The sequence below is a fragment of the Physcomitrium patens genome, chromosome 11 (genome assembly GCF_059467195.1).
Source record: "Physcomitrium patens ecotype Gransden chromosome 11, ASM5946719v1, whole genome shotgun sequence".
Lineage (NCBI taxonomy): Eukaryota > Viridiplantae > Streptophyta > Bryopsida > Funariales > Funariaceae > Physcomitrium > Physcomitrium patens.
Genome location: NC_143420.1, coordinates 3,017,347 through 3,039,800, shown reverse-complemented (window position 1 = coordinate 3,039,800; position 22,454 = coordinate 3,017,347). Strand labels below are relative to the sequence as shown.

At 38.3% G+C, this 22,454-nt stretch overlaps 2 protein-coding genes across 12 annotated transcripts; one reads left to right on the top strand and one right to left on the bottom strand.

The window, feature by feature from the left end:
• Positions 1–4,662: 4,662 nt before the first annotated feature.
• Positions 4,663–10,629, bottom strand: LOC112288712 (SURP and G-patch domain-containing protein 1-like protein). 10 transcript variants are annotated; one of them, XM_090254072.1, is made up of 12 exons: positions 10,486–10,629; positions 10,143–10,354; positions 8,923–9,766; positions 8,593–8,719; positions 8,299–8,408; positions 7,994–8,146; positions 7,549–7,707; positions 7,295–7,327; positions 7,084–7,143; positions 6,533–6,706; positions 6,169–6,347; positions 5,388–5,998 (listed from the first exon to the last, which is right to left on the bottom strand). In XM_090254072.1, the coding sequence occupies exons 3-12, from the start codon at positions 9,278–9,280 to the stop codon at positions 5,972–5,974; spliced, it is 1,380 nt and encodes a 459-aa protein (XP_090110198.1). In that variant the 5' UTR covers positions 9,281–9,766; positions 10,143–10,354; positions 10,486–10,629; the 3' UTR covers positions 5,388–5,971. The 10 variants fall into 10 exon arrangements, with proteins under 10 accessions (XP_090110195.1, XP_090110196.1, XP_090110197.1 ...); XM_090254074.1 differs by having other exon boundaries at positions 7,084–7,140; positions 8,923–9,956; positions 10,143–10,249; positions 10,486–10,595; XM_090254069.1 differs by lacking the exon at positions 5,388–5,998 and adding an exon at positions 4,663–4,938 and having other exon boundaries at positions 10,143–10,494.
• Positions 10,630–15,077: 4,448 nt separating this feature from the next.
• Positions 15,078–18,411, top strand: LOC112288154 (calcium-dependent protein kinase 7). 2 transcript variants are annotated; one of them, XM_090254068.1, is made up of 3 exons: positions 15,078–15,212; positions 15,714–18,084; positions 18,237–18,411. In XM_090254068.1, exon 2 carries the CDS (start codon positions 15,933–15,935, stop codon positions 17,217–17,219), a length of 1,287 nt encoding a protein of 428 aa, XP_090110194.1. In that variant the 5' UTR covers positions 15,078–15,212; positions 15,714–15,932; the 3' UTR covers positions 17,220–18,084; positions 18,237–18,411. The 2 variants fall into 2 exon arrangements, with proteins under 2 accessions (XP_090110194.1, XP_024387807.1); XM_024532039.3 differs by having other exon boundaries at positions 15,078–18,084.
• The last annotated feature ends 4,043 nt before the right edge of the window (positions 18,412–22,454 follow it).

The following is a 22,454-nucleotide window of genomic DNA, read 5'->3' as shown; positions in this document are numbered from 1 at the left end:
ATGATAATAGCTCTTACCAAGCAATTAGTTTTGGTTTTATTTAGATACAACATCCAAAAAACATCATGTATGTTATATATATATATATATCATTTATGTCTTAGGCTTATTAAAATATTTACTTTTTTAGTTAAGATTATAATGAGTAGAAATACCATTTTGATTATTATTAAAATTAAGTTTTATTTTAATAATAAAAAAGAATTTACCTTCAAAATAATTTTAAATATTTTATAAAGATTTTGGCATTTAACATTAATCTCCAAACTTCTTCTATTCAACTCAAAAAAATATTTCTAAATGCAAGAACAAAACTTTAGTTAGATGTTTTTTAAAGTAGATAATTTTAATAATTAATTTCAACTTAAATAAATTTGAATAGTGTACTATTTATAAGATATTTATATTATCAAAAAAACTAAATAATTTAAGATTCTATTATTTGTGAATTAATATTTATCTTAATTCATCACATTTACAAATATTTAATAGCTTAGTCTAAATTCATATTCCTAATAAACATCAAAAGGAACTTGATGTCAAAATTTTAAAATACATTTTTATTAATTATAAAAATTTAATAGTATTAAGAATTATTGCATGTATAAACTTGTCTAATATTTCATCTTTTTAAGTCATGATGTTAACTTTTATGAAAAAATATATTCCAAAGTAGTTCTTTTATCTTAAACTAAAACATTTTCATATTTAAAAGAATTTTATATTGATTCTAATCCATCTATTCTAAATCTCATTTCTTATGGAAAAGTTAATTTGTCCAATTTAAATATTTTGGTCCAATTTTCAACACTTAAGTATCATCAGATTACTATTAGTTCTAAATCTACTACTTCTTCTCAACAATAAGTGATCAAAGTTTCAATACCAATATAATCACCTTGTCTTTAAGCACATTATTGCCAAACCCAAATTACTTCTTGATTTAGTTCTTTATAAGCAAAAACCTTTCAATTGAATTTTCTTTTAAGAACTACTCAGCATCAAAATTATAGAATTTGGCAATGAACATAAGTCTACGATTCAAATCTAAATAAATGATATTTCTAGAAGACTTAATTTTTTTTTTTTAGAAATCAGTATTGAACAAAGAAAATTATTATTTTATTAATGATATAATCTAACAGCTAATTAACTTTTATCTAATAGATCAATAAGTTATTCAAAATGAATCTTGTAAGAAAGATTCAACTTTAGAAATTCACTAACTTATTACAAAGGAAGAGTTTTTTCTTATAGCTTCTTATAAAAAGAAAGAATTCATTACTTATATACTTACTTCTTAATAATCAAATCAAATTCTTTCCATATCTTTTTATCACTAAGAATTCTATATAATTAATTTATTTACAAAATATATATAATAATATTCTCTTTAAATAGTATCTTATATAAAGAAATCTATATCATTGAAATTGATGGATATACCAAGCTAAAAACTAGACATCAAGTTTGCAATTAATTAAAATCTTTCTATGGCCTAAAAAAAGCATTAGAAAGCCCAAAATCTTTGATTTCAAATCAAATTCTTAATAATGTTTGTTAATCTAGAAATTTTATGAATAGAAGTTATATTTGAATATTTATATGAAACAATCATAAAATTCTAAGTTTATTCTTAGTCTATAAATTTATAATCTTATTATAATCTTTGACAACTTTAATTCTTATATTAGACCAAAGCACTATTATTTTATCAACATTTAATAATTGATAAATAAAAAATAAATATTTTTTTATAATCTAAATCTAAATTGATTTATCAAATATATCAATGATATTATTATAAGATAAGTATATTATTATTTTATTAATTAAATTTATTATAATTATTCAAGCTATATTATTATTATTCTAACATTTGTCATTTAGTATTTGTATCATCAAAGTGATGAATTTTCTTCTTAAAGCATGCAACTTATGAGCTAAATAATACATGAATAAGTTATTGAAAGCTTAAAATATTTTCTTCTTTGTACATGTTAAAAATTAGCATTTAAAGCTAATCATTTACTACACTTTAGAAAAAAATCTAGCTGCAATACATTAGCTTGGATTTCAATAAAAATTTGATATTTGCATAGAATTGCTCACCTAAGACTTTTTTATTCTAATCTTACATTTAATCATATGTATTTTTATTAGTTATGTCAATAGATTAATATAAACTGACTATGTGATGTTAACACTTATAAGACTATTTCAATATATTGTAGCTCTATCTTAAAAAATGTTAAAAATATTACATATATTATAGCTACTAATGAATTATAGATTTAGATTATTTATAGGAAGTTGTTAAAGCCACACTCCAATGTTGTTAAAATCACATCCCACATTACCATTTCATGATTGATTCCATCTATTTCCATCTCCATCTTTTATTTCATGTTCCTTGTCTTGCGATTCCAACCTTCGTCCCTTCTTTCTTATCCTAGTCTCTTATTCCATGTCCTCCAAAATAAATCATCAAATGGTTTAAGAGATGTGGCTTTAACAATATTGAGGTGTGACTTTAACAACTCCATATTTATATTGAATTGTTTATTACCTAGTGTTTTATATTTGAATAAGTAATTTTCTATTTTATTCAATAAAAATACTAAACATTATAATAGATTAGAGAATATTGATATTTGATTTCACATCTTACATGAAAAAGTAGAATCTAAAATACTTAAATTTGAATTTTTTCTAATAACAACCATGTGTGCAAACATTTTAACTGAATCATTTTATAGAATAAAATATTAAACTTGTCTCAAAAGAATTAATACTGCAACTTGTTAATATTTGCAATATGAAAGCATACCATGAAGCATTTTTTTTAAAGCTTACACTCATTATTACATTAAATTTACTACTTTAAATCTAAAGTTATACAATTGTAAGTTAGCTATGTACCTAAAGAAGGTATGTTAATATAATAAAAACTAGTTACATTATAACTATATTTATCTATTTGTAAAGTTATCATACTATTGTATAAATTTAAGAAATATTATCACATTACTATAAGATAACTATATTCTTTTGTAATATCAATAATATTAAAATATATATTTATGAATTTTACATCGTTTTTACAATAAAAGGTATTTTTTAATAATATTCTAATTGTTAATTTTAAAAATACTCTCTTTATTTTAAATCAATGATATTTTATTTATTTAAAGTATGTATATATGTGTATCAAAAAAAAGTATTAGAAAATGGCATAGGTTTATCTACTAATATTTTATTCTATTATAATTAATTTTGTAGCTATTTTCTTTTTAAATATTTTACTTGAGTTTTTAGAACTATAAAAAGATAGTAGTAGTCTTGCATCTTGTAATATCCTCACTTTAGCTTTGTCACTTTTTTCTTATATATCATGGATTGCTACTAGTCTTCTTTAAAATATTCTTATAATTAGACTAAAAAGAACTCAAGTGTAAACTATACATTAAATATTTTCTACATTATTCTTTTTGTATTTATTTCAGTTTAAAATTTAATCATTATTACTCAATTGATATTTCTTTAGTATCAACAACAATATAGTTTTTTTTTTTTTTTTTTTTTAATTGTAAAAACTTCATGAAATAAATTTAAAAATTCATAATCTATAATAATGAATAATATTAATAATAATGATAATATGCTATAATGACTTAAAATCATACAAAAGATTTTATAAAAAGATGATTTAAATAAACCAACCAAATAATTATAACAAATTATATGCAAAATCAGTTGGATGTAATGGAATGATATTTTTTAATAAAAAAGAACAAAAAATATATGTATATAAATTTATATGTATATGAATATAATGTGTCTATAGATAGACACTGACCCATAGAACTCTGTTTTTTAAAAGTTTAAGTTTGTTTTTTTTATTAAGAATATGTGTATATGTATGTATATGTTCACATACAAACATGTACATGCATATTCAAAAAGATGAGTTTAATAGCTAGGGATTGCAAGATATCAAAGAAACTATTATCATTTGACGAAGAGAAGGAAAAAGTTGCAAAACCTTATTTTGCATTACAAACAAGCTTCTTGTGAAGTCTCACAAGGCATTACAGTTTTCCCAGACATCTCTTTGTACTACAATTTTCTTGCAACGGGAATTTTCATTGTGGATTATTGATTCTAATCTAGATGTTTCCCTGGAGAAAACCCACTTTATTTGCCTATAGATAGACACTGACCCATAGAACTCTGATTCCTGTAGCAATAGAGGTATAGTATATTGAGATTGAGATTCATCCACGGTTTTTGAAGACCTTATTCAGTTTTTTGTCATATAATTTTGTTGTTGAGTTCTTCGGGTTTCCAGGTTCTTCTGGCACTTCCAAGTATTAGGGTGGGAATGGGATTGTTTGTCAGCAAGTAATCGGATCCAGAGCTTTGGTTTCAAATGCATGAAGTCTGCCTTTGGACACTTCCCCAAATTCGTGTTCATGGCATCTTTGCTGAATTATGTTACATAGTTATCATGAAGATTTTGTCAAGGACAAGGATTACGTGATGGATGTCGTGTGTGTTGGAATCTCAAAGGTATGTTTCAAACTTTCAAAGTTGAGATTGCTCCATAGTAATTAGTCCATTTTACGATTGATTTGCTATGACTTGTCCCATTCCCAACACTTTTTGTCAATACAAAACGCAGAAAATATCTCGGAATTCAATGAACAGAAAACTGACATAGAATCTTTTATGACCCCACAAGGGTAATGTATCATGGTCTTCTATGGTGACCACTGCTATCAAAACTACATGCAAATTTATTTTGGTCTGCAGTAAAAAGAACCAATGATGTGGGGTGACATAGTAACAAAAGCTCGTTAACGCAAAAGAGTCGCAGCAATATCCACATTGCAACTTTCAAAGGTCCTCAAGAGCAGCTCCTGATCCAATCCTGACCTGTAAAGTTTGATGTGCCAAGGCAAACAGTCTCACATGGTAAACAACAAAAAAGCAAATTCACTACTCTACTAACAGTAGGCGACCCTAACATCCTCAAAAGGTGATCAAACGTCATTCTTCTCAAAGAGTATTTAACTGTTTAAACACATAATCAACACAACCAGCTGGCCAGTAGAGCAAGGCATTCCTAAAAGCTCAAAAACATAGAGATAAGTCAATAAAATGCACAACGAATGCTAATCACATTGTCAACTTTATGAGGCACCCGGTGAACGGTTGGTGGCATTCAGCTTTGACCCGATTTCGTACGCAGGGTCCAGCAACCTGGTGATTTCTCCAACAGATGTATTACTCGGTACACAGGGCATCGTTAAGGCGAGCAATAAAAAAAGTTCAAAAAGGTGAATTGCAACAAAAAAAAAAATAACCAAGCATCACAGCCGAAATAGCCCAAAATGTGCGCGTAACTTAAATTTTACAAAGAGGCCAGATTACCTAAAATATCATTACGCTACTAATTTGCTGGATGAATCATCACTCATCTACAATACAACCAACGCAAGTGGACAGTAAACGATCGTCATCTAACCAAAGAAGCTTAAATCTTTCACAAAAAGAATGAAACACATTCACCAGGACTGAAACTAAAAAGACTGCCCCATACCAGGTCAGTCGCAGATTAAGACTAATAAACTGGCTAGTAAAAATCCGTAACTCAGACAAAGGTACAAATACCCTCGCAATGCACCACCTAAATGCCGCATCCGCATAAAACGAAACCGTGGAGTTTCAGTCCTCAATGAGAAAAACCATATGAGTGGTCCAATCGACACAGATGCTCCAAAAAATGTCTTCGATCTTCAACCAACGAACATCGATGCGGACGACAGCGACACCTTATTCTTTTCAAAACTACGAGGAATCCCGATAAATCACTGAGAACGACAACTCAACCCCAACTCAGAGTCGCGTAATCAACTAATCAAGCATACAAGACGTTCACTTCAATACCAGATGCGCCATCCATCCTTTAATAATATGCTTTGCGAGGGTTGTTCTGCACTCAATTTCCCCACCCACCACAAACATGTTACGCTCTCACTCTGCATTCCACATCCATCCACACATGCACCCCTAATCGTAACTGCAACATCCTCAACTATCCAACCACAAACCATCCACACCCACATACTCCATCCCCATACTCACTAACTCATCCACCCTTACCAGAGGGTTCGGTCGAAACCGGTACCCAAGCATCATCCGTTTCTTGTACTGCTCATATATATCATCTTCCGCTGTCACCTCCCCAGGTTGCTCCGCCCCGACTCCCAGATTGTTCACTTTCACGCTTCCAGCTTGCACTGGATCTGCGATCCCGCTCCTCCCACTCCCCAGACCCTCTCCTGCAAACCATCGCCACCCGCAACATCTGTCAGCCTCTTCATCCCACCCACCATCACCCTCCACGCCCCTCTCCAACAAACCCACACCACCACACTCTCCAAACCTAATCCTCCTCTCCATCATCATTCTCTTCCACGCCACCCCTGTGCAACCCCCTCCTCCCCCCTCCCCCCTCCCATCCCACCTTCTTTCCACCCCATCTTTGACAGCAACCGATGTCCCACATTGTCCGCTTGAATCTTCGCCCGATCGGCCGTCGCTTTTGCTGCTTTTGCGGCCTTCGCATCGTTGCACTTTGCCAGAAACTTCTCCAATTCCTCCGGAGGAATGTAGTCTCCCATGTGATGCCCTTTCTTCCCTGCACGCATACACCTCCTACATCTCAATCCCTCCATCCTCACCCTCCATTCACTCCAATCCTGCACATTCTCCACTATTCCGCAAACACTGCCACACACCTACAACACTCCCTCCTACCATAATCTAATCTCCCACTCAATCCACTCATTCAATCTTTCACATCCTCCATTCATGCCATCGTCCAACATCCACAACCTCCCAAGTCTTCATCCACTCCCACGTGACACTGCAACTTCTAACAATTCTACAACCCCGCGTCCCTTGCATGCCCTCCACTCCCAACGTCCTCCGCCTCCCCCATGCATGCGCAAGAAAACCTACATACTCTACCCCACATCCATGCATGTATTCAGATAGTTTTGTCAGGATATAAACCTGCGCCACCATCCTCGACCACCCCTACGCTAGGGGTTACATAGCTGGGACGTGCATCTTCTGAATCCCACACATCACTGCATTAAGCCGCTACCTCTACCAATTCTCATCAACCTTCTCCACCACCACACCAATGCTTTGCATCATCAACATTCCACGTCTTTACAAAACCACGCCAATGCAACGCAAACCCCTACATCTTCCACTTTACCTGCCACACCCGCTTCTTCGTGTTTCCAACTATCTGTCATCAACAAACCACCTCGAAACATCAGACTCGAGCTCCGTTCCACGCACCCTCCACCATGTGCGCATGCCACACCATACACACACACATATCCATGCCACTAAAACCTTCCACTGCACATCCTGCCAGGACCCCCCGAGCCATGATCATGTCCCATCATTCACAACACCACCACCTTCCCACCCTTGCATGCTACCACTCTAACCATTCTCCCCTACCTGATCCTGGCGGATGCAGCCCCGGAGGAGGAGGCATCTCATCCTTCGACTGCTTCGGAGGTCTTCGTATCGCCTCCTGCGCTGCCTTCTTCATGTAAAACTCCATCATTGCCACTGAATCATTTGCATAACCCTGCTGGCTGTATCGATCTGCCAACCCTACAACCCACTCCAACCGCATTACCACATCACCGCCTTTCCCCATTGCACCACCTCATCCATACATTACCACCACGCGCCCACCAAACACAACCGCCCACATCAACCACCAAATCCTCCCACCACATTACTATTCACGACGCCACACATCCACGCCCAGCTTTCCACTCCCATGCTCTCAATATTGTATGCTCCACCTCACATCACCCCTCCGTATTGCTTCTTCCAACCTTTACTATCCGACAACGCCACAAACCAACTCAACCTCCTGTCCCCGCATCCGTACCTTGCACCGACTCCTGTGAAGGCCCCGGTGAATAACCTGCCTTATGCTGCTCACTGCCGCCGCTGTACAATGCCGAAGCTGGTGTCTGATACCTCTGCTGCTGTCCTCCACTCGACTGCCTGTGAGAGCTACCCTGATTCGCGCCACTGCTTCCTGCATCCAATTACATGTCGTCCCCTCAAACCACCACCTGCCAACCTCTCCAACAAACCCCAAACCGCTTCTACCGCTCCAACACCCACACATACATCCCCACCAACTCCCCCACTTCAAATATCATCTCCACTCCAGCACCCACTCCCTACCTGTCTGCGATGCCTGCGATCCACCCGCTTCGCCTGCCAGCACTGCCTCCTCTTGAGCAACCCGATACTCGTAGTACTTATACTCCGCACACTCCGTATCGTACAAAAAACTGCTCACACTCGCCACTCCTCCAAAATCATCACCCGCCCCACACATGCCCTCCAACCATCCACACGCCATCCACGCCATGCACCAAAATCCCCAAATCACCAACACCACCATCTCCACATGTACCACTACCCACCATCCAAAACTTGCAACCGCAACTTCTAACTTGACGCACGACTACACACCTGAACGGACCCTTGCCAAGGTTTTTCTCACGGGTCACCTCCTCGAATTGCCGCCCGTTCTTTGCTACAAACAGCGCTAGCTTATCCGCCACCTTCTTCACCTCTCCGTCTGCTGGAGGAGCAGGAACTGCACCATTTCCACACAACAACATGCTATGGCCTCAGTCATATTCAAATATCCCGTCACTACGTCCTTCCCCTACAATCCTCCCTACCCTCCACGATCACCCTCCTCACACTGCCCTTCACCTTCACCTCCACCTCCACCTCCACCTCACCCAAAGTCATCACAAATAACCGCACCCAACACCATCCCCCATGCTATCTCACCCGACTCCTTCGGCTCCGGTGATTTGCCCTTCGACGCGCTCTCCGTCTTCACCTTCTTGGCTTGTCTCTGGGCATCCCCGTCTTCCTCCTCGTCCTCGTCTTCTCCAAGTTTGATTGCGTTCACCGCCAACCTCGACTTCTGCTTTAGACTGAATGCTAGCTTCCCGTTCGGTAAAGATCCCTTCCTGGGCCCTCCGAACGCTGATCCACCTCCACCCTTGCTGTTCGAGCTCGCTTTTGACGACTTCACATTCTTCAACACCACGGGACCGCTTGTGTCGGCCTTCGAGGGACCGTCCTGCTGCAGCTGCTTGAACCTCTCCAAAAACGATCCATCGTTGGGAAAAGGGCTCGCCATCCTCTCCGCTGCCTCCTATCTTCCTGCTGCTCCCGCACTCTTACTGATTCACTTTCACACCCCCTTCCTGTCCGCTCCACAACTTCCAAATTGCCTCCAGATCAAGTCGCACTCCAGTGCATCAACGATCTCACGGAAACCTACCCTTGCACGCTCTTACATAAAACACGCCCTCCAATCTATTCACTCCTCGGAAAATGTACCAGACCAACTCCCGAGCACCCTTGCGATCATCTCCTAATCATCATCCCCCAATTCACTCCCAATACGCTCGACCTGTCACTTCACTGGAACCAGCCCAGGCTAATAGACCTGTCTCGCGAGGATAAAGCCAGTATTATGAATTACGAACTAGGGACAAAAGCAAATTGTGGCGTTAATCTTTATCAAAGGCTCACAAAGAACGCTGTATCTGGTACCGAATCGTCGATGCAGAGCAACATCATGATCTGAACATTGTGCACTGGCTGCCGCCAATTCCACCCCCTGCTCATACTCCAGGTCAGCAAGTCTACATTCTGCAGTTGCCCCCACACGCACCTATCTCATATCAACGTCATCTACCCAACTCCCTCGGACAGTCTCCCCGTTTCCAACTCCCAGTTCCCAGCGCATGATCGTGGTTCACAGCCAACAAAAATCACTACAACTCCACTGCAAGGACTCCGCCCAAACCCTAGCACAAAATGCATTGATCTGTAATTTCTCCAATTTCGGTGCAATTGTCTTGCACATCACACGTAGAAACTGATCGTCTACCCCCACCCGTTTCTAGCCATCTCAGAAGGTTCAACCTCATCGAAAATCATTGTCATGACCGGCAGATGAAGCAAAAGGAGTAACAAATTCTGGCAACTCATACCTCAAGTCTGACTTCTGCCACCAACCCCTGCCAATCCCTGGAAGAACTTCTGGACGTGTCTTGCTCGTCTGACTCGCGACTCATCACACATTATTCACGAGTTCAACCTAATCATGATTCAGAAAATACTGAACTCCACAGATGACACAAAGACGGCCAGTCTATCCATGCTCAGGACACGAAATTCTTGCAAGCCACAGGGCCTAACCTACCTGCCAGCACGCAACTGTTCACCCTAAATTCACAGTGATACTACTGCTGTAACGAGATTTTCATAATACAAAGTGATTGTTGAGAGTACAAGTGAAATAAACAACAAAATCCGGGCGTGCGTGCGCAAAACCTGAGGAGCCGAGCTGAATTTGGAGCAGCGGAGCCCTAATTGCTAGAAAACCTTGACATGGAAGCGGCATGAGGTGGACGGGGGAGAGAACATCAGTTTTTGGAATAATGATGTTAGATCCTTGTTCATTCTTTCAGTGACGAGCGTGAACATTCGTCCTCATCACGCTTGCCAAGTTTGGAATAAGATGGACCAGTGTGAACACGATGAACGAATTTTTCGATGAACTTGTCTTATGGCTTTCGTTTTCATCCATCAACCGATTTTGAAGACCCCAAAGGATGTTCCTTGTGGCCAACCACTCCACATTCTCACAGCATTATTCGTTGAACTACAAATGTTATCGTTTTTACTTTTTCTTTTTAATTGAACAGATGTTTATCCACTTTCTCCTGCGATTGTATTCTCTTATTCTTTATTCGTAAAAGCTAAAAGTTTGTGTCAACAATTAAAAAATGAAGTAAAAACGATTTTTATTGTATCTTTGTTCTTTGATTTACGAACTATTTATAATGTGGGTCATTCCCTTTACTTTCTAATTTTCGTAATAACGCTTTGTGAGTGATAGGAAATTAATTTCATGTCCACATTCACCTTTTCATGTAAATACCCATGCATACAAGTATTTTTGCTCAGAAGTCGTTTATTGGTTCCAGACACGATACAAAAGCAATTTCCTTACCATTTCCATAATACCCAACAGAAAAATGATATGGTTTTAGATTCTTCCTTGAAGCAGGGTTCGCAACGATGAACCAATGAGAAGCAAATGAATCTGAGATATTTGGTCCCGAGTAAGAATAAACAACGCAATCAAAAAACATCAGAACAGAACAGACAGGGTTGCGTGGCTCATCTGTGTCCACCTCATCACATTTCCATAGAAGCTTCCACGGCATCAAGGCCTCGCGCCAAAACCTGAACATCCAAGGCATCGGAGCAGCCCCGGGGTATAGGACACGTGGCATCACGTGATGGGCAGAGATAAGCAAACCCTTAGTCGAAGTGGGTTCAGTCAATACGTGGGTTGGTGACGTGGTGGGGGCGGGATCCCACTCAAAGCGCTTGGCATGGGGAAATCTCAAGCCGGGTCGGGTCTCACCCGTGCCTTGAAATTGAAGCCTTCTGGAACAGAAATGCACACCACCCGTTATAGTCCCTTCTGAGAAAGCTGCTGGGAAGATACCTGGAAGTTAACTCCCCGTCTTTTGTGATGGATCTCAACCATGAGTCTTTTTGAAGGAGTAAAACAAAATTTTCAATGTGTTCTAAAAAAAGGACGATAGAAATGTCGCAATCCCCAATGCACTGTGTGAAATCCTCCTTACAAAATTGTATCCACAACTTCAGACAATACGGTAGAATCTTACCAGACGTGGTTTTGGTCTCTTTTTTAAAAAAAATATTTTAATATGCCTTTCAAATGAATAAAATATGACTCAGTTATTCTTTGTTGTTTATAACATGTGATTAATTTTAAACAATCATTGAAAACAGCCTGAATGACATCACCATGCATGTGAATGTGGTGTAATTAAAACCCAACATTGTTTGTAAAAGAGCAACACATCATCAAAGACACTATCCTTAATTTGTTTTATTACGCCCAATTTATTTTTAGATGATGTATTTTTATATTAGCAAAGGTACGCTTTGATAGTGGGGGTTTATATAGAATAACTAAAGTCAGCACTCTTTCAAACATTATTCATTCCAAAATCTTAATACTAAGCATGGAGAGAGTCACAAATGAGGCTACCAAGAATTAACTTGAGTATTTGGTATTAGGAATGATGAATATACGAAATAATGTTTTTATTCAAATAACTATATTTGATCACATCCAAGAGTTTGTAACGTGTATGCTAAATACAATTGGGACAGCTATGTTTGGCTAAATTGTTGCAAAAATATAAAAGTTGTGGCTTAATTATCTTTTTATAAAAGAATTAGTCACAACTTTTATATTCTTACAAAAATTTCCAAAAATACCATAAAAGTATTTAGTGGAACCTATATTAAACAAATCTTCAAAAAAGATTTCATAATTTGTGTATGTTGTGTATATATATATATATATATATATATATTGTTCGTAAAATAAGTATAAACAAAGATAAACACATCTATAATTTTGTTGATTCAATCTTTAAGATTATTTATCTTGTGGTTTACCATTCTTATTGTGTCTTGATGTTGCCATATGGAAATATTGTTGCTTTCATCAAATAAGTTTAATACTTCTGTGATAATAAGTGTATGTATGTATGTATGCATATATATATATATATATATAAATTTCAATATTTTTAATATGAACATAACTCATTATTATTATCATTATTACAATTGTAGGTGTTCACAGTAGTAACCCACATCGTTTTTTTTGAAAGTCAATTTATTTTTAAATCAGGGAATTCATTTTGGTTCTGTCAAACATTGTGATTTATATTTTGGGACTCTTGGTCCCCAAAAATCTCAATGACTATTGTAAAACATATACCATCATGAACCATATGCTTCAAAAAAAAGTATTTACGTTTCATACTTACACTTTATTAAGAAAAAGTTACAAAAACAAACAAGCAAATAAACAGTGTAAATTCTAATCTAGTAAGTTAGAATGCTTTTTACTGACAGAGAAAAAACTAAATGAAGTATATTTCAACTGAAATAGGAATATATGGTACATCAGCACAATTATAATTTTCATGAGCATTTATGAAGATCTATTTTAAATCAAGCTAACTCGTCTTCTGAATGATGTAAGTTTTAACCAAAGAAAAATTTATTCATTTCGAATAGTATTTGAAATGGTTATTGCTTCACAAAATGTGAACTAAGTGAATCCTCAATTCAATTCAATGCTTTTAAATTATTTGCATATTAAACTACGTTGTGAGTATAACTTTTCTAACACTTTTGTTTTCATTGTGAACAATACATCGACTATTTTTAATAAGAATATAGTAGTATTGATTATAAATAAACTATTCAAATATGAATAATAAATTTTTTTATCTATATTTTATGAATTAATAGATTTTATATGATGCTCTTTTGTGATGTATGTACATATACCTTCACGTGCGCACACACACACATGTGTGTCAATGATCATAGAGTTCTATTTCGAAAAAATTCAAAAAAAACCATTGCTTATTGTATGAAAATACGTATTCTATAAGAGATTGTCATGTTTAATTGCTTAACAGTGAATTTGATTTTGAGAGAATGCACACCACACTAAATTTAATTATATTGTCGATCATTATAATGAATATAAACCACTGGTAGAAAAAAAAATGTTTCAATAATAAAGTTTTGATTTTTTTCACTTTCTACAGTCTTTAGAAACATATTAAATACTTTAAAGAACGACTGGTCAACAAATCATTGCAATGAGCTCTAATTCGAATTTAATTTTTTGAAGTTTGGGAGCAATCATTTTCAAGAAAAACAGTTCTTTGTGTACGTGAACATGCAAGTTGCCAGTATTTTAGAAAAAAAAGTCATTGGAAGTATATGTTCATAATTTATAACATTCAAATAAGTAACATGAAAAGAGAGAAGAAAAAGGCCACCTCCAATCTCATCCATTATTTTCTTAAACCATATTTAAATTGTGATTCATGTACTTTGATATAACCATTCAAACACCAAATTTAATCATATGTTTATGTATATATATATATATATATATATATATACTTTTTTACACACATACATACATACATTTACACATGGTTTAAAAATAAATAAAACAATGAATCACTTCATAATGAGCAATGAATTAAAAACACTCATTTAGAAACTGTGTTAAAATTTCATCAATTACTCATCAAACCAATTTAATCATACTCTCCATTCAAAAAACTCAAAAAAAACGATATACAAATAGTAACGTTCCCACAACCAAGGATCTAACGTTATCACATGTTCACAATCCACGTATTCAAATGAAGAAACCCCGATAATAATAACAAAAATAAATACTATTTTATTTGCAACCAATGGTCAGCACTTGTGGATGAGCCTTTTCCCACAAGTTACAATTAGGAAACATCCACATAACAAACGGAGAGTGGGAAAGGATCCAAGGGGGCCCATTCAAGCATTTGAGCCAAGTAGCACTTTAGCCCTAGAATCCAAAAACAATTCAAAGTGGGAAGGGAAAGGGGGAGAGAGAGAGAGAGCGGAATCCAAGTATTGTGTTGTGAGTTTCTAGAACAATCTAGAAGAACGATCGAATGAACGAACTACGACGTGTCTTCGTTGGCGGCTCCGTTTGACCAGGAGCAGGGTCTCCTTCCTAGCCACCTTCTTGTTACCGTCAACATTCCTTCCTCCCCAAGGTGCCTGGCCCCACTGACCCCACCGACCCCTGCTTCGGCGGGCTGATGCACATACCCCATACATACGAATATTCAATACATCATCGTGATACAGTACATGGAGACGCGAGCTCCAGTGCGCCTGAAATGGGACGGGGAGGGTGGTGCGGAGAAAGGGGAGGTGCTCGCTCTGGTGAAGACGTTGCGCGGTAGTATTAACGCCACCACAGATTGTGGCGCTTCCCTCACAAAGTCCGAACAAAGCGTTGGGCCTTGGTAGACGGAGGGAGGGGCATTGCCAGACTCACACGGAGGTCGTGGTGCGGTGTCCACACAGGGCGATCGTTGTTGCCACGGCGTAATCACGACGTGTTGAGTGAGCTAAGCTTGCAGGTTGGCTCGTAATCTCGTTTACCAATTTGGGTTGTGTCTCTATTGAGCGGACGGTGTTGGGAGTGGGGTAGTTTGCCGAGAGTGAACGCAGAGTTTTTGTAGTGTCGAGGGGGGTGCGTGAGTAGGAGAAGCCTGTTTTGGATTGTGGGAGTGGAGAGGAGAGTGTGTGTGGCTTTGTGAGGGTTTGATTGCGGAGTTGGGTTTGATGAGGAAGGAGTTGCATTGAGGGTTGCGAGGGTCGCAACGGCGAGGCTTGAGGGTTTCGGCGCCAGTCGGTGGTGGTGGTCTTGGAACCAGTGGTTGGTGGCGCAACTGGGGTTCCGGACTAGCGACGCACTGGTGGAGTTTGGCTGGAGGTGGAGGAGGAAGTGTCTCTTTTTGTTCTTTTTGTTTATTTTGGGATAGAGTTAAGTTTTATGAGCGAGGAGAGTAGAGATGGGTAACTGTTGTGTCGGTTCGACGACGAAGAAGCCTAAACAGAGACCCAACCCGTTTGCCCAGGATGGTTATCAGACCAACTTACAAATTTTGAAGAACCAGCCGAAGTCCAGAATACTGGACAAGTATAATCTGGGCCGAGAGCTTGGGCGCGGAGAGTTTGGCATTACGTATTTGTGCACGGATAAGGAGACAGGGGAAGTTTTCGCATGCAAATCTATCTCGAAGAAGAAGTTGAGGACTGCTGTGGATGTAGAGGATGTGCGACGAGAAGTCGCAATTATGAAACACTTGCTGGAGCATCCTAATATAGTCACTCTTAAGGGTGCTTACGAGGATGACAATGCTGTGCACCTGGTCATGGAGCTGTGTGAAGGAGGGGAGCTTTTCGACCGCATCATTGCGCGGGGACATTACACCGAGCGGGGTGCAGCGCAAGTGACACGGACCATTGTGGAGGTGGTGCAGGCTTGTCATAGGCAGGGAGTGATGCACCGAGACCTGAAGCCGGAGAATTTTCTGTTTGCGAACAAGAACGAGAACTCGCCGCTGAAGGCCATCGACTTTGGGCTCTCCGTGTTCTTCAAGCCGGGAGAGAGGTTCTCTGAGATTGTCGGAAGTCCGTACTACATGGCACCCGAAGTGCTAAAGAGGAATTATGGACCGGAGGTCGACGTGTGGAGCGCTGGGGTGATTCTTTACATATTGCTGTGCGGGGTGCCCCCATTCTGGGCAGAAACGGAGCAAGGTGTGGCGCAGGCGATTCTGCGGGGGATATTGGACTTTAAGAGGGATCCATGGCCGAAAGTGTCTGATTCGGCAAAGTCTCTGGTACGGCACATGCTGGAGCCGGACCCGAAAGCCCGGTACAGTGCGCAGCAGGTGCTGGATCACCCCTGGTTGCAGAACGCGAAGAAAAATCCCAACGTGCCCCTGGACGCCGTGCGGTCGCGCTTAAAGCAATTTTCGGCCATGAACAAGCTGAAGAAGAGGGCGCTGCAGGTGATTGCTGAGCACCTGGGCGGGGAGGAGATAGACGGGTTGAAGGAAATTTTTGAGAAGCTGGATAGCGACAAGACGGGAACCATCACATTCGAGAAACTGAAAATGGGGCTGATCGAAATCGGGTCACAGCTGACGGAGCACGAAGTGAGGATGCTTATGGAAGCCGCGGACGTGGATGGGAACGGCACGCTGGACTACGGGGAATTCGTGGCAGCCACAGTGCATCTGCAACGTTTGGACGATGACGAGCACTTGCGAAGGGCGTTTGACTTCTTTGACGTCGATAGAAGCGGATACATCGAGACGGAGGAGCTGAGGGAAGCTGTAGGAGAGCCGTTGAATGGATCTCCAAGTGAGACGGATGTGGTACAGGCCATTCTGTTGGAAGTTGACATCGACAAGGACGGGCGAATCAGTTACGAGGAATTTGCGACGATGATGCGAAGGGGTACCGATTGGAGGAAAGCCTCACGTCAGTATTCACGGGATCGCTTTAACAGCCTGAGCATGAGGCTGCTTAGAGACGGCTCATTGAATCCTGATAAAATCGTGGCAGTGAGGTAGTTGGGATGAAATACATCACAAATTCCCCCCTTCCGCAACACCAGCAATGACCGTCTAAGATTTGGGAAGATGAGCCACTCGAGAAATCCTGAAGCGATTCAATTTCAGATTTTGTGCAGGTTTCTTTGGACTTTTCTTTAGGTGTTTATTGAAGGATCATTGTCATTAGTTAATTGTAATTGGTGACGTGATTCCGAAGGCGGACATGGCTATCACAATGCCTACTACCGAAGTTCCTTCGTGGTTCGGGCATTAACGAAAATGCAATTAGCGTTACTCCAGGGAGATTTTCAGTCATTCGGCAGTGTGGAGCAGGCTCAACCTGCCTGACTGACACTATAACTTGGTGCGGGAGGATCACATGAGGAATTTAAATAAAGTAGGTTATCTTGTCGCTGCCAATATAGAATTCTCAGCACCATGTGATAACTTGGAGGAGAGTTTTGGGTGGTAGCTCTGGATCACACACGGGAGCTTCGTATGCATCCAATATCGGGAAAGCAGGTTATAAAGTCAACCTTTGATAGCAATCGAGTTTGTAGTAAACGCTTGGCTACTCGACAGTTTCGGGAATCAAGATGCGGCCCTGAAGAAATGATGGGCAAGGATTGGAGGACAAGATGTTAATGAGGATTTATTGTGAGCTTTTCCGATAAGTTGACTGGGAGTTGAAGCTTCGATGCTGTAATACATTACTCACAGCATCTCTCGATGGCTTCCTGACTTCATGACCTATGAGTACATGAGATCGATGCTACGATCTATATGCTGCCACCGAAATGGATGTAGCGCCTTGGATTAGCTTTCACGATGTTGGAAAGGGGTAGTAATGCCAAGAAAAAGTACATACTGAATGGCTTTCCTGGTGCGTTAACCTAGCTCTCAACCTCCTATGTTCTTGAGTGCCTGAATATCGTGACTACAACGGACCTTTTGAGCTTGTTTTGGTTTTCGACTAAATGGTAATGGTTGGTTCATACCTCGTCCTGACATTCAGTGTTTCTGTTTCTGTTGCAGGCGTACTTCTAGGCGAAGGAGGATTATTGGTTCACAAGCTGTTAGGGGCCTTGCCTGAGGGCCATTTACGTTGTCAATATTCTTCTGATTGAGTAGCCCCTGTTTCAAGTTACTACACTGGTCCCCGTTGTCCTGTATAATTATTCCTTAAATGATTTGTTCAGCATTAATATGAGACGAATGTTAAATTATGTGATATTACTAAGCACTCTTAGTGCAATGTTCCCCCTATAACATGTGAAGAATATATTGGTTGAAGACGCGATACTACTTTGCCCAAAATCGAGGAAGAATTCACCATTCATCTTTGCAACAGACCATATATCGCAGACTGGTGTCTCACTTCTACCACTATAGAATGCGGTACAAGCTGTTGCAATAATCATGAAGTTGCAGCTACATTGAGAACAGTCCCCTCGACTAATGGGTATGCGTGTGAAGGGTTTAAATGTTTGAAGCTTCACACTGAGCTTTCGAGATCTGTTTACATTAAGGTCACCGCACTCAGATGCCAAAGTCTATGCAAGGACATGGGGATGCCAGGTCTGCAGTTTCGGATACGGCAGGAACCCATTTTTCAGCTTCTGATAATGTAACCGTTCCGGGATTGGATTATTTATCAGGGAATCACCGACTGGTTAGTTTTTTTGAAGCTATGCTGGGAAATTATATTGGACAATGGGGGGAGTTTCTGCATTATACAAATACAGGCGGAAATCCAAGTAACCCTAGGATTAGGGCAGGAACTCAGGGAGACCATAGCATATTGGCTAACGTACTGTTGTCTCAGGCCTCAGCTACCTCAATTTCATGAAAGCCTCAAATAGCAGATAGTTGTTGCATCCCCACTTCTCCCTTGGAGTCTTTTTCACCGGTTTGTTCGCTTGGGTAAATACAATTATCCTCTTGTCACAGTTAGTAATTCTGAAGCAATGATAATGTAGCTTTTCATCATTCATTAGCTCTACTACTCTATCCAAAATGGCATAGCCGTGGATTATCTCGTAAGCACCAAGACGAGTCGTTTTCCTGGAAATTTTGGGTTTCTAGTACAAGAGGTCACTATTCATTGCACAATGTAGTCTCCAATCATTCTAACAGTAGTTTGGGATTAAAACCATTTTCAACTAATCAATCTAGAACAAGGTCTCATCATCTCTGCTATTTCAATTATCGATAATGCCCCTAGTTTGTTTGACAGACGTGTTGAATAACAGGTACTAATCTTCAGTACGCCCGTCATGCACATAGTCAACAGGTGTTGATGTCACAGCACTTGAACTTGCTGGCTTGGAATAGGGGCCAAGATCGACACACGTGTTGAGATTTTTCTCAAAAAAGAAAACCATTATAATTTAGTCAATAGAAAGTGAGAAAAAGAGAACCGCTGTTCAGCGCTGTGAGATGGATCTTCAACATTGAATCTTGAATATAGCAATCAGTCCCATTATATTCCTTAGTGTCTGAGACCTCAGGCACCGGTCTTCGCCACTTTCTCGGCGCATTTGTACTATGTGATTGTGTACCTCTCAACGCCACACTACCAAGGCTATGGTTCCATGTATCTGCAAGCTGATGCTCCAGCTTAGTACTTTGGGTACTTAATCTGCTGAACTGTAAGTCTTCTCTGAGTCGCGTCAACTTTTTATCCGCATGATCCAACGACTTTTGTTTGCATTCTTCTGTAACGTGTGGTACTTCCCTCGGGGCTCGAATTATTGTCGAATCTCAACTCTTGTCACTGCAACCTGGTTTGAATCTTCAGAGTCTCTCCAAATCTGACTAGAAATGCGATCAGAGCGAGCTGAACCACAGCAGCTGAAATTCCAAAACACTCTGCTCCTGTGGCAACGAGAATATCACCCCATAGCAAGACCAGGCACGTTCCTTCGTCCGTGACGAAAGAAAAAAGAAAAAAAGAAACTACACGGGCTATGTATCACAGAAGTCGTCGTCGATCCGAGACACTTGAAACTAGAAGCTGTTCAAGGCATATATCGCTTGTCTAAGAAAACAACAGTTACAACTAATTGTGTGTGAGGTGTCCTAGCGTCACACCTGGTCAAGGAGGCACAACCCTTGCAGTTGAACTCTTCTTGACAGTAATATGTAAAACAAACAATAATAAAAGATCAATTAAGTACTTGAAAAGCAGAACTTATACCCTAACCTTAAGTGTGCTTTAAATTCCAATTTGGTATGAGAGCTTCTCTCCGAGAACTTAGCAAAGCAAGTTTCAGAGAAGACGTAATTAGAAACTAGAAATTACACAAGAAGGAGGCTTGTTGAAGACATGCTTCAAAGAAACCTCCCTTCTTATGAGCATGGTTGCAAACAACCTCTCCACTAAAAGAATTTCCCAAGTTTAATGGCTTACTGTCCTCAATTTGAAAACAAAAAATTCAGATGAAATGTGACATGGAAGATGTTTGGAATCTAGTTTCAATGATTGAAATAAACCAACTCCTATTCTAAAATCAAATTCAACATCACCAATAAATCAAAGTAGAATACTTACATGGAAGAAGAAAAATCAAATGGGATTGTATAGATAATTTGATTTTTTCACATGTAAGAGCTTACAAAACAACAAATGAGGCTTGGATGTCTCTTGAAAATATGTACTCAACAAGTGATATAGTTGCTCAAGCTCACTTACAATAAAAATTCATCATACAAAAGATGAAAGCAAGAAAATTAGTTATACAACATCTCTAAAGACTAGGTTTAAGCACAACTATGACCATTAATCCACAAAATTTCATCCATAGATCTGTTATAAAACTCTTGAAATCACTAGAAACATCAACCCTATTTTATTTCACAAACTCCAAGTCATTTGAAAACAACCTTGACTTTGTAAAGCTTTTTCAAAGTCATAACAACTCCAAATTGCACAAAACCAATGCTCATAGAAACCCTATCTAGTCTGCTATCAAATTCCATTCTCCAATCTGCAAAAGAACCCCCAAGTTACAATATGACAACATTCTTTATTATAGCTAGAAAACCTCATTATTTCACATATTTTGTTTTTAGCAATGGTGCTTGTTATTTTCTAATAGTGTTGTTTTTTTGGACAATGTTGAAAAACATACTTAGCTTCTCTACAATATAAGTACAAACCTTCTTAACAACATTGAAATTTTTTTCTATTAAAGGTACAAATCAAAAGAGAGTGCTTTTAGATAAAAATGCACATATGCACCTAACTTGGATAAATCCATTAGCATATAAGAAGAGATGCAACTTTAGATAGAACTTAACTTGTTACAAAAATCTTTGAGATTTTGATCTTATTCCATCAGACTTCTTAAGCATACTAATCCTTGTCCTTGTCATATTTGTAGAAGTAATTTTTTCTAGATTAAGTTGTGAGGTCAATTTACTTGCTTCTTTCAACTACATAACTTCTTAACATTATCAAGGAAAAGAGAGCTTGCCTTGAGAAAGTGCTAGACTTTTGGCTGACTCTAAATTCTCAATCAATCATAAGATGAAAGTTACTCCAAGATTATTTATAATTTTATTTTTATTCCTTTCCATAATATTAAACATAGTAACAATAAACATCAAATTCCAAGCCTCTAATAATAATAAAAGTTAGAGCAATAAATAATAATTATTAGACCTCCAGTAATAGTAAAAGTTATAGTAATAAATAATAATTACTAGACCTTCAATAATAATAAAAGTTGTAGCAATAAATAATAATTATCGAACTTCCAGTAATAATAAAAGTTATAGTAGTAAATAATAATTACTAAACCTTCATTAATAGTAAAAGTTGTGGCAATAAATAATAATTATTGGATCTCTAATAATAATAAAATCAGTCAATAATTTCTAAATCTTTCGTAATTTCCAAAACCCTTTTTGTAGTAGTAAAATCCTTATAATACCAAAATTCCTTCAATATCGAATTCCTTTGATGCACTGAACTTTAAAATTTGATAATTCTCAATTCAACCATTAGATTGAGCTCAAATTATTTGAAAAGTAAGGCAAAACCCTTAATTCTTTTATATCCAATTTTCAACCATCGATTCTTTACAAAACTCTAGACAACACAATTTCAGTAGTATGACCTTTACATGTTGACTTACAAACACATATGTACTAATTTTGCAATTTCTTACAAGCCCATCACTCAAATGTTATGAATATTTTTTGTATAGCTTCTCAATAATATAACTACATCTTTGGCAAGTTTGAGTC